At 40.4% G+C, this 20,146-nt stretch overlaps 1 protein-coding gene and 1 long non-coding RNA gene across 2 annotated transcripts in view; one reads left to right on the plus strand and one right to left on the minus strand.

The window, feature by feature from the left end:
• Positions 1-20,146, plus strand: part of BANP (BTG3 associated nuclear protein) — a 454,339-nt gene that overhangs the window by 199,780 nt on the left and 234,413 nt on the right. Inside the window, exon 7 of the mRNA XM_089654123.1 lies at positions 7,593-7,832. Coding sequence (XP_089510249.1) covers positions 7,593-7,832 — 240 coding nt within the window. The remainder of the gene's footprint in view (positions 1-7,592; positions 7,833-20,146) is intronic.
• Positions 1-20,146, minus strand: part of LOC149445178 (uncharacterized) — a 112,548-nt gene that overhangs the window by 75,202 nt on the left and 17,200 nt on the right. The gene's annotated exons all lie outside the window — the stretch shown is intronic.

A 20,146-nucleotide genomic window follows, 5' to 3' on the forward strand; every position in this document is an offset into this window, starting at 1 on the left:
TCATTGTAATTTAAAACACATGCACCAGAAAGATTCACCCACAATAAGTGGTGAATGCCACATTCCCTGCTTTATAAATATGCCCCTTAAATTTGTAGATTTCACTGTATTTTGATTGATCTCTATCGCGAGAACAGAGCAACTTAATTCTTTATAGCAACTGTCAAAAAGTGTTTGTGTTGTATCATATCCACATGAAATATGACTGAGGAAATATTGGAGGCCTTACTGCTCTGTCTGATTTACTTCTGGGAGTAAAATGGAAGCTTGTACTTGTCAGGATTTTCCGGTTCTGCTTCATGTCACACTTGATTGGCTCCTCTCGAATAAATACCACTTTGATTCTTTGAATCATCAAGGCACCTTTTTTGTGGTAATTTAGCTCTTGTTTTTTTCTGTCAAGTTGTTAAATCCTCAGACGTTTTAGCTTTGTCAGTTTCATTCTTTTCCATTTCATATCGCAAATCCTTCAAGCTGATGTTGAAATCCATTAATTTTTTTATTTGGATGCCTGTGATAATCAGCTATGACATTTTTCATTTAACTTTCACTGACATCATCAGTCACTAGAGGGGGCTGCTGAGATTTTGAAAATGCCACATACTGAATAGCTTTCAAAAATTAATGTGTTTATATACAGGTGAAACTCTACAAAATTTGAATATCGTGCAAAAGTTCATTTATTTCAGTAATGCAAAAGGTGAAACTAATATATGGGATAGACTCATTGCATGCAAAGCAAGATAGTTCAAGCCCTGATTTGTTATCATTGTGATGATTATGGCTTACAGCTCATGAATATCCCAAATCCACAATCTCAGAAAATGAGAATATTACATGCAATCAATAAAACAAGGATTGTACATAGAACAATATCGGACCTCTGAAAAGTATAAGCATGCATATGTACTCAGTACTTGGTTTGGGCCCCTTTTGCAGCAATTACTGCCTCAATGCGGCATGGCATGGAAGATATCAGCCTGTGGCACTGCTGAGGTGTTATGGAAGACCAGGATGCTTCAATAGCGGCCTTCAGCTCTTCTGCATTGTTCGGTCTCATGTCTCTCATCTTTCTCTTGGCAATGCCCCATAGATTCTCTATGGGGTTCAGGTCAGGCGAGTTTGCTGACCAATCAAGCACAGTAACCCCACGGTCGTTGAACCAGGTTTTAGTGCTTTTGGCAATGTGGGCAGGTGCCAAGTCCTGCTGGAAAATGAAGTCAGCATCCCCATAAAGCTCGTCCGTGGAAGGAAGCATGAAGTGCTCCAAAATCTCCTGGACTTAATGAAGCACAGTGGACCAACACCAGCAGATGACATGGCTCCCCAAATCAACACAGACTGTGGAAACTTCACACTGGACTTCAAGCATCTTGCAGTGTGTGCCTCTCCATTCTTCCTCCATACTCTGGGTCCTTGGTTTCCGAATGAGATGCAAAAGTTGCTCTCATCAGAAGAGAGGACGCTTCTGACGTTGTTTGTTGTTCAGGAGCGGCTTGACAAGAGGAATACGACATTTGAAGCCCATGTCCAGGATCCGTCTGTGTGTGGTGGCTCTTGATGCACTGACTCCAGCCTAAGTCCACTCCTTGTGAAAGTCCCCAACACTTTTGAATGGCCTTTTCCTGACAATCCTCTCCAGACTGCGGTCATCCCTGCTGCTTGTGCACCTTTTTCTTCCACACTTTTCCCTTCCACATAACCTTCTATTAATGTGCTTTGATACAGCACTTTGGGAACATCCAACTTCTTTTGCAATTACCTTTTGAGGCTTTCCCTCCTTATGGAGGGTGTCAATGATGGTTTTCTGTACAACTGTCAGGTCAGCAGTCTTTCCCATGATTGTGATTCCTACTGAACCAGACTGAGAGACCATTTAAAGGCTCAGGAACCCTTTGCAGCTGTTATGGCTGAATTAGCTGATTAGAGTGGGACACTTTGAGCCGAGAATATTGCACCTTTTCACAATATTCTCATTTTCTAAGATTGTGGATTTGGGGTTCTCATGAGCTGTAAGCCATAATTATCACAATGATGACAAATCACGGCTTGAACTATCTTGCTTTGCATGTAATGAGTCTATCCCATATATTAGTTTCACCTTTTAAGTTGCAATACTGAAATAAATGAACTTTTGCACGATATTCTAATTTTTTGAGTTTCACCTGTAGAAAGATAATCATGTTTATTCTCCAATGGTAGTAACTTTAAAGGCCATCTAAAGCCTCTAGATCCTTTTTTGCATCAGAATAATACAGAGGCATTTTCAGTGTAAGTTGCCATGTTAAAATATGTTATTTCCCTATTTTAAAAACGGTAAATGGAGCTGAGAATCTTGATTTGCTGCCAGACAGTTGCGGGTGAGTGGGGGGATAGGGTGTTTTGGAGGGACTGAGCCGAGGGTATGCAAGTAATTTTTAAAAAAATATAAAAGCCCCCACTGATACAGCATTGTGCTGTCAATCTAAAGTGCTGTAGGTGAAGCGAAGTGTGGCTACATTGACAGCAGAGGTGACAACATTGCTGTGGTTTCAGTGAAGGAGGAGGAGTGTTGTCACCCTATAAAAGGAAGTGCATATTTACTAGCAGAATTTGCTAAATATTCCAGGAGGGAATGAAGGGCTTCCCACAGAATTTCTCAGATTTTTGTCATTATGTTTGTCTTGAATAATTTATTTAGTTTCTCCCCCCACCTGACATACTTGGTCTCCTTTTATGTTCAGAATAATCCTTAATCACCCCTGAAAAAGATACCTTGGTACCTGAAATATTTAATTATTACAGTTGGCTAGAAGGGTGTCACATTAAAAGAGAAGTATGGGCTTTAACCTTTTCACGACGGTGCCTCGCGGCCCTTTAAGGGGTTTTAGGGTCATGTGACCACCATGATTCGCTGTAACGGCGGTCACATGATCTGAAAAGGTCCCGATCGCAAGGGGAGATTGGGACTTTTCCGTGAGATACCGACATACGTGCTGGGAGCGTGCACATATGTGTTTTCAAATGGTATGCTCGGCGTCAAGGCCCAGCTTCCGAGAGGCTGCATATTTGCGTATGGTCAGCATCAAAGGGTTAAAAAAAAAAATACATTTATAGTCACCTAGGTGGATGCAGCATCGATCTGATGCTTCATCTGTCCCCTGCCAGCTCCAAGACCGAGCGATCAAACACCACTGATCACTCAGTTCTCCCCTCCTCTCTGGGCAGACAGCAGTGACTGTCAGTCCCCGGCTCTCTGTTTTGCCTCTCCAGCGGCTGACTCAAGCTCTCAACAGCGTGCTGAGAGGCTGAGCCAACTGGCGGTCCAAAACAGGTCACAGGAGTGTACATCAAACTGTACTTCTGTGATTTCCTGGAGAAGTAGTTTTGAAAATAGTTTTGGCGATACTTCTCCTTTAACTGCAAACTTTTTTTTTCAGTATACAAAATTGTAGAACTTATAGTATGAGGGGTGTATGAACCACAAGAGCCTACTGCATTTTAGCAATCTATAGGCCCTATAGGTTACATTTGTGCTGTACGCTTGTAGATTTTTAGCAATAACATTACATGTTTACAGACAAGATTGCCAGTAAATCCTTTATCAAATCATACAGCTATGTGCATGAGCCATAATACATCAATACAAGCAGGGGCGGGCTGACAACTCATGGGGCCCCCGGGCAATAGGGGATCATGGGGCCCCTGTGTCCTTGCCCAAACTCAAAAAAGCCTATGAAAAAGGTACCAGGGACATCTCATGGGGCCCCCTACTGACCCCGGGCCCTCGGCCGTGGCCCGAGTTTCCAAATGGTCAGTCTTCCCATGAACAAGTGGACAGCACAAACATGACCACATGGCCATAGCTTTAATAGTGTATTCATCTGTTTCTCAAAACAAGGCCTGGCATTTTAAAAGCTCATTTGGGCTGAATATCTACACTTTTTATTTTTCACGGTTTCCAAAAGTTATCATTGTTATTATGATATTTACTGTGTAATGTCAATAAAAGGTTGTATGCATGTAGCTATTTGGCAAGTAAACAAAGAGCAAGAATACTTATTTTTATTGTATTTCCAAATTCTGTTTGGTTGTTCTTCTGCTTCATTTTAATAAATGTCCCTTGGTAGGTTGAGCAGGTGGAATGAGATCTGTAATATGATTGGATAATAGGTTCAGTCAGGTTTGGCGCACAGACCTTTATTTCCTTTATTCACCACATAATTTTCTTATGTAAAAAAAAAAAGTCTGTGAATGGTCAGTGGTTTTGTTCCATCACCGATGTACACAGCTGCACTACTCTGGCTTGTAACATTTTATAGTCAGGGCCGTCACTGGGGTCAGTGTTGTTTCATATGGTGAAGCCTAGTCACATTCATTTCCCTGGGCAGCTGCATCCTATCTTACAAAAAAAATGCACATTTACAGTATTCTGCCTGTGTATTGAGAAGCCAAATTCAATTCGATAGCCTCATTTATTGAAAGTACATTAAATTACGAACCAACAGAGAAGGATTTTTTTTAATGAATTCCTTTCTTTCTTGCGTCTGTTAAAGACATTGTCCTGTTTATATGAAAAGACTTGTGTGTCTGTGTATCTTATTACAATCGTGTAGCTCAAATGTAACATGCTTGATATATAAATTCCTTTCGGTATGTATGCCCTGCGGCTGGTGCGGCTAGGTAAGAATCATTTGTGACAGCAGATGAGGGAGGAGAGATCTAGTGTCTCATACAGCTAATATCTTCTGGCGTTTTTCCAAAACAACATCATCAGCCGTCAGTAAATCTTTCAGTCCCTTTAACTGACTCTTTTTCCAGTTATGAGACCCACAATGGTCTTATACTTTCTGACCATGAAGTTTGATTTGTGTAGCTGAATTTTCCCTCACCATTACAGAAAATGTAGGCATTAGTTATGTCAATTCAGCCATACCACCACAAAGTCTAAATGATGCAACAATCATCTCAGAATTCATTACTGGAGTTACAATCTTGTTCTGGTTGCAGCAGATACTGATACATTGTAACACTACTAGGGGGTTGGTAGTGGCATTTGATAACATAAAGCTTGTGCATTCTGAGTCTGTCTCAGTTAGTGGTGGATGATGGATAAATCTTCCCATCCAAAATATGTCTAACATAAAAATATTTAAAGGAAACTTTTTTTTTTTTTTAGGAAGTACTTCTGTTACTGACCTCTCAACCTCATAAATACTGGTTTTCTGCTTTACAGCTCTTCCAGTGGCTTCAGCATTTTCTAAATCGCTCACCCAGGACAAGTGTATAGATTAGGAGCATGTACTTCACTTTGTCTTTGAATCCTTCATGTTTGTGATGGGTAAACTACTAATAAATCTGAATTGCAGATACAGTTTTATATTGTATAGTTGCATAGGTCCAGCATGGACCAATGTAAGTATACATATTACCTACCTCACCAATCCCCATGGAAATGCAGAATCATTGTAGTAGCTGTCGCTACTACAGTGATTCTCGCTGCCTTCTGGGTCCTGTGCCAATCTGCTACCCTGCTGCATAGTAACTACGGTGGGTCACTTGCTTGACTTGGGCACCATTCAGAGAATTAGCATTTTTCTCAATGAATGCAAAGTGTTCTCTTATGGAATAAGGTGGAGGGGCTGAACAGTGACATTATGATCCACCTCATCCAATCAGAGAATACTTTGCATTCACTGAGAAGAATGCAAGGCCTTCTTTGAATGGTGCCCATGCCAAGTGAGTGGCCAGGAATGGATTATGCACACTCACGTTGTTCCATACTGGATCAATATAACTATGCAGAAACACATACCTGAAATACAGCTTTAAATCTAATAGCCTAAATGTATGTGTCATGATCCAGAAAAAAGTGAGTAGGCCTGGATCATATTTTCATAAACATTTATCGATCACAGCACAAGTCTGTCATTATTCAATCATGGCAGTATTCATTTAGAATATACACATTTTAACAATGCAGAATCAAAGGAAGGCCAAATGTTTATTTTGTATACCTTCAGAGCAAGTGGTCGTTTACACCCCATTCTATGTACCTGAAAGCAATGTGCACAGACTATTTGTAATGTTCTCTGAAACAAATGTGTGTATTTGAATTCTTTAAAACTCTGAAAAGTTGAAAAGTTTATTAAACCATAACTCTCATATCATTAAATGCGCAATCATAAAACTTTCTGAAAAAGCTTGTTTGTACAGAGAATAGATGTTAGACTCCAAACGTTCCAGCTTAATGGTAGACTATGGGAAAGTATTAATAATCTGGGTATTTTTATGCTGGTACTAGTTATGCTTGGCTTAAAGCATCTGTGTTTGTTCTCTACACATAAAAAAAACAGCTGCTGAGAACAATACCTTTAGATTCATTAATAAAAACTCAGATTTTGAAGGTTTTTAACCATCCAAATCCTATCTTTACTAATTAGATGCAGGAGCCCTCTCCCTTCATCTAATTGACAAGGTTGGGAAGATGGTAACTCATCTCTAAACTATAAAGTTGAGATCCTCCATCAAATATTGGTTTATATCTGAGATGTCCTACCTATGTTGGGGGGGTATGATTCACATACTCATTTTAACCCAGGGAGCAGAAGAATATACGTTTGTAACTGGACTTTAGAAATGGACCCCTTTACGACTGCCCAACACATATATGCAGCAGCAAAAGGGTGGAAATGAATGTCCACACACAGCACATATACGTCACTGGGCGGCTGATATGTATGTGCTGAGAGACTACTCACTGCACATACAGCTTTCGGTCCGGTCTAAATAGTTGACGAGACCAGTTTATAATCATGTGACCACTTTGACAGTGGCCACATGATCACTGATCCTTCCCGCCCTCTGAGCATTCAGATCTATTTAAAGGGATGCTGAGGCAGGTGGGAAGGGGCCAACTACACAATGTGGTTGATTTACTAAAACGGGAGAATGCAAAATCTGATGCAGCTGTGCTTTATAGCCAATCAGCTTCTAATTTCAGCTTGTTGAATTAAGCTTTAACAATAAAATCTGGAAGGTGTTTGGTTTCTATGCAGAGCTGCACCTGATTTTGCACTCCTCAGTTTTAGTAAATCAACCCCTGTGAATAAGCTGCTTTTTGATCACGCAACAAAATGCACAAATCTGAAGACATTGTGGATGAGTATTTTTACTAACCCTAGAAGTAATATTGCCTGGTTTAGCTGAACTGTAACAGCTAGTGAAAGCCGTGTGGTCTACGAAGCCTGTGTGCCAGGGGGCTTGGAAGCCGAGTGCACTGACTGGAGGTGTCAGGAGCAAGGTTCCTCACAAGCATGTTGGTTGGATGGCAGCTTGGATATTTGTGTGTGTACTGTTTACGGTTGTTTCATGTCAGGATCTGGAAACTGGCTTGAAGTGCACCAGGTAAGAAACTTTGCAACAGATTTAGAAGTGTTTGCTTTAGAAAACTGTATGCAGTGAGACGTTATACCAAACAGGAAAACAGAAGTTAGGTTTATGTACACTTTATATTTTTGTTCTTGGGTTTGTTTAGATGTGTGTTTTACGCTTGGGCTTTAGGAACTATGTATTTATGAGTTGTGTATACTAAGTGCTATTTTCCCTTTCAGAGGATTACCCTAATGGCACATGGCTTGGTGATGAAAACAACCCTGAGATGCGAGTGAGATGTCCAATCACAGCAGCCGACATGCTGCACATTAGCACCAACTGTCGGACGGCAGAGAAGATGGCCCTTACTCTACTCGATTACCTCTTCCACCGTGAGGTGCAGGCTGTCTCTAACCTTTCAGGACAAGGCAAACATGGCAAGAAGCAGCTGGATCCATTAATGATCTATGGCATAAGATGTAAGTGAGAAAATAGCGTGATGTTTAAAGGGCAGTCTGGTCAGAAAGTGGACTTTTAGCATGGTGTGGTTGCCAATATTTTGAATTACCCATTGGGTTTGTTTGTTTTACAGTTACGGTTACAGCCAGTTTTAGATATCTTTTTACTATTGTGTAAGAAGAAAAAATTAAGACTACACCTCACACTACACCTGTAAACTAGCTGGGGAGATCACTCTTCCATTTATCCTGTTGACCATTGCCATCAAGACAGAAAGTAATTAGAAATCCAAAATTAGAGTTGCCATGAGAGCAAGAGGTGAGGGTAAATCTTCAAATTGGCACAGATGTTCTGGGACAACTGTCTAAGATGGGAATTCACCTTAACTTGGGGAAGAAGTATAAAATGTGTCACAAGTAAGGGAGCTTGTTGCTGTAGGGAGCACAAATGTGGAAGCATTGCTATGTAAAGAGACTTTGATTGACTCAAGCAGTCTCATTTAGTGCTTCTACAGTCTATTGACTGTCCCATGACACAGGTCCCCATTTCCAACAACCCCTTTAGCAATTCACAGTTTGACCATCTCTGCAGCATGACTTCTGTTGTAGCATGCCTGTAGATTCTGACAACCGTCTGTTGCATGTTTGCAGTCTCTGACAGTTTTTTTGCATTACATTACATATATTATGTTTGACCCTTTGGTGATGTCAAGGGCTGTACTTGAGGCCCTATGCAAAGAAATGTTGATCACCACTGTTCTACCTAGTCATTCAACTTAAATGAAGGTATCGTTGTACATTGTTTATCATATCCATAATTCACTGCACCTATAAACGTAATTTGATATCTTTCATATATACACTTGCAGTTTTTCCAGTACAGGCATTTTTTTATAAGGTTAAACTTTACTTTACAATATTTTTGTAATGCTGCATGTGCAGTGCAATACACTCATGGAATCTATCAAATTCGAAAAAGTGAAGCCTAATGCAGGGATGCTTGCTTGAGATTTGCATCATCACATGCCTTCTTATTATCGAAGGAGGAATACACATGCAGGAGTATAAGCATCTGCGAACAGGCGTGTCCAACCTACAGCCCAAGACAGCTATGAATGCTGCCTAATACAAAATTGTAAACTTCCTTAATCACTTGCCTACCAAGCACTTATACCTCCTTCCTGCCCAGGCCAATTTTCAGCTTTCATCGCTGTTGCACTTTGAATGACAATTGCGCGGTCATGCAACACTGTACCCATATGAATTTTTTATCATTTTTTTCACACAAATAGAGCTTTCTTTTGGTGGTATTTAATCGCCACTGGGTGGTGTTTTTTTTTTTTGCTCTATAAACAAAGAAAGAACAAAAAAAAAGTTTTTCTTTGTTTCTATTATAAAATTTTGCAAACAGGTAATTTTTCTCCTTCACTGATGTGCGTTGATGAGGCTGCACTAATAAGCAGCACGGATAGGCAGCACTGATGAGCTGGCACTGATGAGGCAGCACTGATGATGCTGCACTGATATGCAACGATGATGGGCACTGATGGGTGGCACTGGTGGGTGGCACTGTTGGGCGCTGGTGGGTGGCATTACTAGGCACCGCTGGGCACAGGTGGGTGGCACTGGTGGGTGACACTGCTGGGCACTTGTGTGCAGCACTGCTGGGCACAGGTGGGCGGCACTAGTGGATGGCACTGCTAGGCACTGATCATCAGTGCCCTAATGATCGGTGCCGATCCGTTCTCTGACAATTGCCGGTTATCGGCAGTACTTTCCTCATGCTGTGACAGTGTGAGGAAAGTGCAGCCGATAACTGCCAACTGCATTTACTGGTGATCTGCTGTGTCATTGGACACAGCTGATCACGTGGTAAAAGGCCACTGTGATTGGCCTTTTACCACATCACGTGATCAGCTGTGTCTGTAGGACACAGCAATCACAGAGATCGCTGGGTGGCCAAGCAAAGTCAAAATGTTGAACACCCCTGGTGTAAAGCTACAGCAGGTGATCAGGTCAAATGCAGAAATAAGGTTGCCATACGGTTACATGTATGCTGTGCCAGTGCTCCCCCATGCCTTGCTTAAAGTTTGCCTTAATACTTCCCTATAAAACCCAATTGAATATAGGTGAATTGTGTCTTCATCTCACAAAATGCAAAAAAGTGACATAATTCCAGAGGATAGGATCTTGCATTCTGAGGCCAGTGGCCATTTACTCATCTGATCGTTTTATGTAGCTTTTACATTATTGCCCTTTTAGGCACCTTGAAAAAATCTTTAGTATATATACGGATTATAGATTTACTTTTCCCTTTAAAGGAAGCATTTCATGTCAAAATGTTATCTTTATCATTCCAATCTGTTTGGCAGTTGTCAAGTCAATTATTGTGCTATATTAAAATGAATTTCAATTTTTGTTGTACAAACATCAAGATGATAGATTGGGCTTAAAAGCTTGGTGATATTTAGCCATGGCTTAAGATGACAAGTTCATGTCTTTTGTAAACCCCACCCAGTGATGTAATAACAAACTCCACAATACATCACTCTGTTCCCATAGGCGGTATTTACTTCTAATCTAGGGTCAGTGCGGGGAAGAAGAGTCATTTCCAGCCCTCTAAGTTGTGCAGGTCATTCTTTGGATATGTTGTTCTGTACCGGAGCACCGCCTGTGTGGGAGTCAGCCCAGGTTAGAGGGAGGCCGACCTCTCTGGGGCTTGCCCCTAGATTCTGTCTATTCTCAGCCTGAAGCTCTTGGGCTTTAAGTGGGCTGAAAACTGGAATGCGTCTGATCTGAGAAGAAGAGGTCTCAGCCTCCGTAGTGTGACTAATAGTTTCCCACCCAAATTGAAGCACAGTGTCCCATTTTGCTGAATGGGAGATCACTTAAAAGGGGCAAAGGTACTTCCTGACTTATAAATAATCTGTTCTTGTGTGTTTAATTTGAAGATGGTATCCCCAGCTGTCTTGAACACTGGATTTCACTTCTTCTGTCTTCATGTAATTGTTCCAGCGTACCGCACAGCAGAGATACTGTGGCTGCTGGCTCCAAATGTTTTGTGCATACACCCGCAAGCAAACAACACAAGATAGGGAAAACAAATTGCATTCTGGCATAAACAATCCGTATACAATCAAGATATGTTTTCCCAGATTTAGTGGAGAGTTAAGACAAACCCTGCCTATAATGTGGGAAGGCTGTATTCCCTACTTGGATATTTCATTGTCTTCTTTGAGGGTCATTTTTATTCTGACATAAAAACTAACAAAGCTACACGGAGTCTTTTGTTTTATGTTATTCGTTATTTTAGCCTTAACGTGCTGGGAAAAAAAAGCTTTGGCTGTACTTCTCCTTTAAGGGTCCAGCGCTATTTTCAACTTTTCTCAACTAGTTTCTTTTTAACCCATGGTGCAGTGTGTTCCTGACTTAGCCAGAAAAGGAAAGAATAGACGCCTGTTATGGACAGAAGTTTAACAACATGTTATGAGATGTATGTGATAAACAATTCTGACACTGATAAGAATGATTTGCATTCTGCAGAAATGTTGGCATTTAAAAGTAGAACTATAGGCAAAGCTTTTTTCATTTTGGATAGAGTAAGGGAGGGCAATAACCCCTGTAAAGTTTATTTTTGCCATCTTTGTCCATTGGGGAGATTTGCATTCACTTCCTGTCCCATTGTTAAAACAGGAGGTACCTGAAAATTAAGGGAATCTCTTGGGGCCCCCCAGGCCACCAGCACTATTGTCACAATTGGAATTACTATTACTTTTCTGGGGACAGTCCAAAATTTGTGATTTTCTTTTGCTTTCACTTTCAATGATAATGGTAAACAGGACAAATAGAGAGGGTGTATCTCCCTAATGGGGGAACAGACAGCAAAAAAACCTGACAGGTGTTCTAATCCATCTCCATTCTATCCAAAGCTTTAAAAATACGTTTTAAAACAAAAGTACGTATTGGCGCAGGAGAGGCAGGAGTGGGTATGCGGACTGTAAAGAGTTTTTAGAGGTGTGTAAAAACGTTTCAGTTATAGGAGAGCATGGGGGCTTCTCTGTACACCAGGGGGGGAGAAAAAAGGGGGAGGGTGGGGCGAGAAATATATATATATGGTATATAGTAGTATAGGAGGGGTATTGCAGCTTGAGTAGTTCAAAAGGTGGAGGAGTCTGATATAGTTCAGGTAGTAATGGGCAGGAAGGGGGGATATAAAAATCTGTAAATATATATATATAGCTGCAATATAAACACCAACGTGAGGCCGCACTCTCTTGAGTAAACCGGAACTCTGTGTGGAGAGAATAGAGGAGAGAGAGAGGTGCGCCAGACTAAGTGCAGTAAAAATGGTAACTGTTTACACAAGATATTAAAAACTCACAAGATGTGGGTAAAAATCAGGCATCAGGATGTAGATATAGGACGTCATCTAGGGTGGACATCTGGAGCGGATGGCTGAGGTACCAGGGGCCAAAAGCTCCCTCAGTGGCTGGTGCTCTGGAGTGGGTCTCAGTGGAGGAGCGAGGAAGGCAGACGGTTGTCCTGGGAGTCGCTGTGCAGGGAAGGAACCATGCTCTGGACGGGTGCTGCTAGCCTCTCACATCAGCGTGGGTAGGGTCACGTAGTAGAGCCAGCTTAAACTGCATCCAAGATGGCCGCCGACTGGAAGTGACAGCAAGACGAAGGAAGGGGCGGTGACGTGTTTCTAGGCAACAGACTTTTCATCACACCCCCCGTGTTGGGATCTGTGATTGCTGTGGCCTTCGGACACAGCTGATCACATGACTATGAAATGGGCCAATCACAGCCGCTCTTACCATGTGACCAGCTGTGTCCAATCACAGCTGATCACTGGGTAAATAGGAAATGCCAGTTATCAGCAGTCCTCTCCTCATGCTGACAGCGCGTGAGGAGATGAGACGCGGTAAGCTGCATTTCATCAGTGTCCTGGTGATCAGTGTAGCCAATAGTGCCCATCTGTGCTGGCCATCAGTGCCACCTAACAGTGCCCATCAGTGCAGCCTATCAGTGCCCATCAGTGAAGGATACAAATTACTTATTTACAAAACTTTATAACAGAAACTAAGAATAACCTTTTTTTCCCCTAAGAATTTGTGGCCATTATTAGTTTGTTTAGCAAAAAATAAAAACCCCAATGGTGATCAAATACCACCAAAAGAAAGCTCTATTTGTCTCAAAAAAATATACAAATTTAGTTTGGGTACAGTGTTGCATGACCGTGCAATTGTCATTCAAAGTATGAGAGCGCTGAAAATTGGACTGGGCAGGAAGGGGGTAAAAGTGCCCAGTAGGCAAGTGGTTAAGACTGCTTGAAGGCTGAAGCCGTTGTTCCATTAGGAAATATACAGTACACAGATACCTTCTGCCTTTCTTCCGCATGTAATAGTACAGCTCAATACTGGAATGGAATGGAAATATTTGAATGAGGGACAAATCTGCTTTAAACTGTTTATATGGATTTCAGCCTTGTTACAGGACTACCTCTGAATTTTTACACTAAAATAACTTGCATCTGAAGTGATGAAAAAAGCACTCTGTAACACCTGATTTGCAGGGACAAGTCGAGATGTGGGAATCCCTTTAAATTCATGTTTAATTATTGTTTGTAACACGTGCCCTGCAGCTTTCTGCCCTGCAAATGTTTCCAAAGCATGTCTGAATCAATTTTATGAGACTTAATTAACATACAAATTCTTTAACAACGAGACTGGAATATGAATTTTATGACATTTGGAGGGATTATACGGATAGGGTGGAATAAGAGTGAATGCGCGTATTGTGCGTTTCCTTTTTTAAAGTGGAACTTTAGGCAAGCCCCTAAATGCACCATTGACTTACATATCATGTTGCACAGCAAAATTGCAAATTTCTTGTTCATGTTTACTTCATGGATCACCTCCCTGCTAATTGGTCATTAAGCAGGATGAAGGTGGAGGGATAACATAGCAAAGCATCCATGCTGAACTTGGAAATATATGTATCACTTGGCTTTGCAGTGTGGCAGATATGTATAAATTACAAGACTAGCTGTACAGAATAAAAAAAAAGAAACTATTTGATGGGAAAGACAGTAAACGCAGATGTATTTATAGCTGCGTTAAAAAAAATCATTAAAACTGGACTCCAAGCATGCACAAATTTAATGCAGCTCTGTAAAAAAATAAATCTGTCAGTGCTCATGTGTTGAAAGGATAGAGACTAATTAGTGGTTTACTTGAATCCCGAGTTGAGTCAATATTTCTCATGGGGTGCAGATCCTAAGAGGGCTTTGCTGCTTTCTCCAGACTGGGAAATCCTTCAGCAATACTACAAAACAGAAAGTGCACTGGCATTGTGTGAAATCTTCAATAAAACTTTTATCAACAGGTATATCCTGAACTCACAAAAGTGCTTCACAAAAAGTGTCTATAACTCCAACTCAACCAAACTGAGAATCACTCAATCAACTAGATAAAGAGGTCCGACTGTCGAATCCATACAACAATATTTAAAGAAGAATTCCAGGCATGGTAGATTTTTAATAAAAAAACAGTGTTTGAAAACAATAGTGAAATATACAATATTGCGCTGGATGCAAAAATTAAATTAATTCATATGTATGAAAACAATCAAAATATCAATCTCATAACATCCCTTGCTGCCACTATGTAAAACAATCAAATACAAACAAATATCACAGTGATCGTGAAAAAGTGGTGCACACACTTAACAGTGATAAGCTAATAATAATAATGTCAAATATTTTTACATAGTTACATTGATCCAGCTTGGCATTCTCTGATCAGGCGAAGTGGAAAGGTAGGGTGATGTCATACTCTCCACTTAGTCCAATCAGAGGATGCTTTGTACACTTTCAGAAAATGCAAAGAATTCTCTGAATGGTGCCCATGCCGAGCGTCCAACCTCCTATATCACAATACAGCAGGCCAACTGCTCAGCACAGAACCCTGAAGCAGCTGGAGATCACTGAAATAGTAGTGTGGTAACCAGGGGCGGACTGACAACTCATGGGGCCCCTGGGCAATAGGGGATCATGGAGCCCCTGTGTCCTTGCCCAAACTCAAAAAAGCCTATGAAAAAGGTACCAGGGGAATCTCATGGGGCCCCCCACTGACCCCAGGCCCTCGGGCAGTGCTCGAGTTTCCAAATGGTCAGTCCGCCCCTGGTGGTAACTCTCTCTACTTCAGTGATTTCCAACCTCCAATGTCATCAGTCAGTTATGGTATATACATAGTTACATTGGTTCAAGCTGGAACAATGTAACTATGTAAAAATATAGCATGCCTGGAATTCATCTTTAATCACTACTAGAAACATGCTTAGCGGCTTATGCATTTGGAGGGTGAACCGTCTTCGCAGAAATACAAATCAGTTCTCTTACATAGAGACAGGCCCAAGAAAGTATATGTAGAGCAACATTGTTATTACTTATCATACAATCCCATCCTTCTGATGTAAGTGGGAGAAATGATAGTTCTCAGGATCACCTGCTGTAAATGTTTATTATATGTTCATTTATCTCCTCAATCATCTAGTCTAAAACACATCACATAGCTTAGTGCAGTGTTTCTCAGCCTTTTATTCAGTCATTGCACCCTTTAAAATTCTGCACAATATCGAGGCACCCCCTTGAAGAAAGTAAGGTAAACTTTTTTTTTTTTGTCGTTTTTTGGTCTTTTTTTCATTTTTAAAGTAAAAAATAAAACTAACCCAGTGGTTATTGAATAGGAACAGAAATCTCTGTCTCCAAAAATGATATCAAATTAATCTGGGTACAGTTTTGCTTGTCATTCAAGCTATCACAGCGCTGCAAATGAAAAATGCCTGGAAAGGAAAGTGGTGTAACATTCTGGTATTGAGGTGGTTAAATAAAGAGGAATCCATAAACCCTTAAGCTAATTCTGGTCATGTTAATTGGCGTGGTATCGCTTTTCAGCACCATATTAAAATAACATTGGTTTTTTTTTAAGGCGGAATCCTTGCATGTGCAAATGCCCTGTCAGCAGAACTGCATTTGCTGTCGGCTTCAAGAAATGTCAGTAGCTAATAAAAACACTCTCCTATAAGTTTACTTTGGTGTTTGGAGATTACTGAGTAGGCACAAATATAAGTGCTTGCTGGAAACAGAGTACAAGGAATGGAATACATATCAGTGAGGGACCATGGGACCCAAAAAACACACTCTGTGTGCTTTCTGCCTATGTACAGTTAATAGGCTTTCCAGCCATTAGGAGTCAATGAAAGCATATTAACCAGATATCAAAAGCAAGCTTTATGAATATAGTTGCTAATTTACAAATCTCTTTAGATCAGACATCCGAAAAACCTCAGACTGAGAGGGATCTGAACATTTCATGACGCTGGGATGTTTTTTTGACTACCACTTTGGCTACCACTTTCTGAATTATTTCCTATGGTAGGTAGTGTTGAACTTGCACAAAATATGATGCTTGAGTACTTCAAACTCAACCTCATTTTGACGCGTTTCAAATTTGACTGTAGAACCCCTATGTTTTTTTTTAGTAAGTATTAGTTTACAAAACAACTATTGTATACAATATAAGGAGTTCAGCAAACTTTTTCGCAGATTGTTAACTGCTTGTGTTCTGTAGATACTGAGATAGGCCATTGCAGAGAACTAATTCAGTGCAAAATAGGAGGTTGTGCCCACTTTATTCGCAAGCTTGTTCCCAGTTTGGTGTTTTCTCAGCAGCACTCTGCAGGTGCGCTTTACCTGTGTATATATGCCCAACTGTTAATCCCAGCAAATGCAATGTTGGCAGCTTTCCTCTTCACTTTCAGTTGAGATGGGGGGATGTGTACAGAGGGAGGTGGAGAAAGCAGCTTCAGCGATCCTGCTCTCTATGTTGAGATCTTCACAACAAACTTCAAGACAGTTCAGATTCATGAGAGTAGGCTGGACACAATTGATATACATAGTGAAAATTAGTATATGTACTCGAAGAGTACAGTGTATTTTATATTATATTGTTCTCTTCATAATTCTTTATATGTGTTTCATCACCCAGATATCCCCTATTTTTCCCCCTGAAGAAGTTTTTGACTTCAGTAATGAAAACGTATTGGGGCTTATTCTAGCAGGACATACTATTTGAGAAATTCTTTTGTACATTTCAGCCTGCCTGAAATAAAGCGGCATTAGTATATAGGATGTGCTGTGTTTTAACATGTCTTTGTATTAGTTCCATGGTCTCCTCCTCCCATGCCCGCCTCCAGGACTTCTCCAGGGTGTCACCCATCCTCTGGAACTCCCTGCCCCAACCCATCAGATTATCACCTACTCTCCTCTCCTCTCCTTTAGGCGCACCCTGAAAACCCATCGCTTCAGGGAAGCCTACCCCACCCCCTGCTAACCTGCCGACCTCCTCCACTCTTCCTACCACTCCATCCCCCACAGCTATCTCCTCCTGTGCCACCATCACCTCCCTCCTAGATTGTAAGCTCGAAAGAGCAGGGCCCTCAATCCCCTCATGTTTTGCATTGTATTGGTATTGTTCTGTCACATGTTCTGTCTCCATTTGTAATGTACAGCGCTGAGCGAACCATTGGCGCTTTATAAATACTGTATAAAAATAATAATAATTAATACGGTTTTCAATATTTTTTTTTAATATTAAATGATGGTGGTATACTTGTATTTGACTGCATTAAAGTACCAAGGGGAGAACAATTAAATAGAAGGGATTGAAAACTTTAAGGGAGGAGCAGAAATTTACTCTATGGCTGTTCCTTTTGTTTTATTAATATATGATTTTATATTTTGACCATAGATATGGTTTAAATTATTGTTCTTAATTAAATATTATTTCAATTTATTATTATTACAATTGCAACATTGTTTGCTTTTGGCTAAAAAGGCAGAAGGCCTGCACCACTCTCCTAAACTGAAATAAAAGCAGTTGCTGCTCTTAATTGACTAAAGTGATCTGCTCTGTTTTCTTTGAGTCTGTGCCACACACTGTATGGAGAACAGAAGAGCTGGGGCTGCTTACTCCATCTCCCTCTGTCCTCACCACTACTGAAGAAGGTCTTTCTGCTTGTGCACGCCTCATGCACCAGTTTTATGCCCAGTTATAACAGTGTAGAGGTTTTGCTAATTTTTCCCTCCATCTCTGTTCTTTAAACAGTACCCACTAGCATAGCACAAAGCAGCTTTTTTTTTTTTTTTTTTTACGATTTACGTTTTTTGTTCTCTGCTTAAATAGGACAGGTCCACTTTAACAAGACAAAAAAAAAATTCAGTCCGATTTTGCCAGAATCTTGAATTTCATTTGTTTCTGTCCCACTTTAACCATATTTCCATTCTCAGCAGAATTTTTTTAGGGTTGGCCCTTGGAGTCGTTTTAATGAGTCTTACACCTTTCCTTTCAAAACGTACAATTTGTATCCATGACATGATTACACACAAAACTAAAACTGACCTTTTTTGTTTTTTTTAATTACATTCCCTGCAGATTACATCCTCTGTCATTATTATTTCTTGAGGTCATATAACTTTTCCTAATACTCTTTAAATACTAGATGGGGTCTTTGGACTGCCTGCGGGGAATATAAATATAAAGTTATTAATGGAACATCTTGCCTGTTAACGTCAAATAATATTTTCATGTTTTAAAATTTTAATATTTCAGAGCTGCAAATTCCTCTCTTTGAAGGATGCAAGTAATATCTTTAGAATGTTTTTCTTCTTTTACCAACAGCCCCGTTAATGCAAAAAAGATAGGTTTCCTGGAAGATAAAGCAATTTAAGTGCTCAAAAAAAAAAGCTTGTAAAAAAAATGTAAAATATATTGTGTGTGGCAAAACCTGAACTGCCTTTAAAAGGAAGGGTACAGGAGCAGAGCACAATAGTGCATTGTTCCCGGGAGACTGCTGTTCTTCCATGGACTTCTTTTATCCCAATCACACAGCAAGCCATCAGTGTCCTTGATGGAATTTCTTTCATATTAAACTGGGAAACTCACACAAATCTTTCCCTAATTCTGAACATCTGATGCCCGAGCACTGCCCATAAATCTGCCAGGAAGAATTTTTCCAAATGAAAGTTTGTTTACCTTCACAGTTTTCACGTACGGTATCCATTACACCGCAGAGGGAGCGAAGTTTATATTTGAGCTCTCCACAATGATGAGGATATGTCTCTGAGCTAGAATGTCTCCTGCACCTTGACTATGCACAATCACAGCTTAGTCTCTGCAGCTATAAATACCTAATTACTGCAACCATAGCTAAATATGTTCTGATACAGGAAGCTGCTTGTGCCAGTACCATCTTTCCGCATGGATTAAATTGTCACAGTCATCGGAGCAACTTCTTAAGTATTAGAGGGATTTAGGCTGCCTTTTGGTCAGTGAATACTATTGCCTCCTGAAAGGCCCCTCCAGCATATCTCACCAGTCAGGCTATAAATTCCTTGGCTGACCGGAGTCTGGGGTAGAAAGTGTGGTTTCCTGTTGGATATTATCTTATTTAGAAGGGAGTTAGCTGTTTATAGACTGTTGGTAATGGAATATACACTAATAAAATCATTTGGATGCATTTTATAGTTGTATTATGTAAATTTCTGTGTAAAAATAATCCACCAAGGACATACAATAGTAACAGTTTCAGTCCAGTGGAGAGAACGAAAGAAGAACATGAATTGTAGCTAAAGGAAAGTCTTGAACGTTTTCTGGTGCTATTGCTTCTGCTGTTGTATGAACCAGAAGAAATATGGCAGGTAGACACCAGGGAGATATTAAAACAGTATTCTTTACTCAGCCATAACCTAAACAAACATTGAATGTATTTTTGAAGTGGACATTTTTGTATTTTTACAAGTGTGTTTGAATAAATTCCAGAAATCCCACAATACACACGAACAGTTTAATTTTTCAGAAAAGCTACACCTTTTATCACTAAAAGGCCATCCCTTTTGCTTACTGATACACAACAATCTAAAGTACAATGTTTCCAGTATACTGGTATCAAACCGGACTATTAACTAATGGTCCTTCAATTATCTTCCACCTAAACCATATTTTGTTTCACTAGCTGGGGTCTCCTCACCCCTCCAATAGCTTGATAACAGACTAACCATCATCCACCCAACACACAGTTTTAGGTCTATACTAGACCAGGTACCACTGGTTTAATCACTAACTGCACTATCAAAAAGTAAACTGTTCTTCTATCATTGGCCAAATGTTGCGGTCACTTTTATTGTCAGCTGCAATGTCAAGCCAAAAAAATGAACTAATAAAAAAGGGCATTTTAAGCTCTATGACTTTGCCTGGGTTGAGATGCCATTGGTC

Source organism: Staurois parvus, unplaced genomic scaffold, assembly GCF_062004578.1.
Source record: "Staurois parvus isolate SC_StPar_1 unplaced genomic scaffold, SC_StPar_1.0 ptg000745l, whole genome shotgun sequence".
Classification (NCBI taxonomy): Eukaryota; Metazoa; Chordata; class Amphibia; order Anura; family Ranidae; genus Staurois; species Staurois parvus.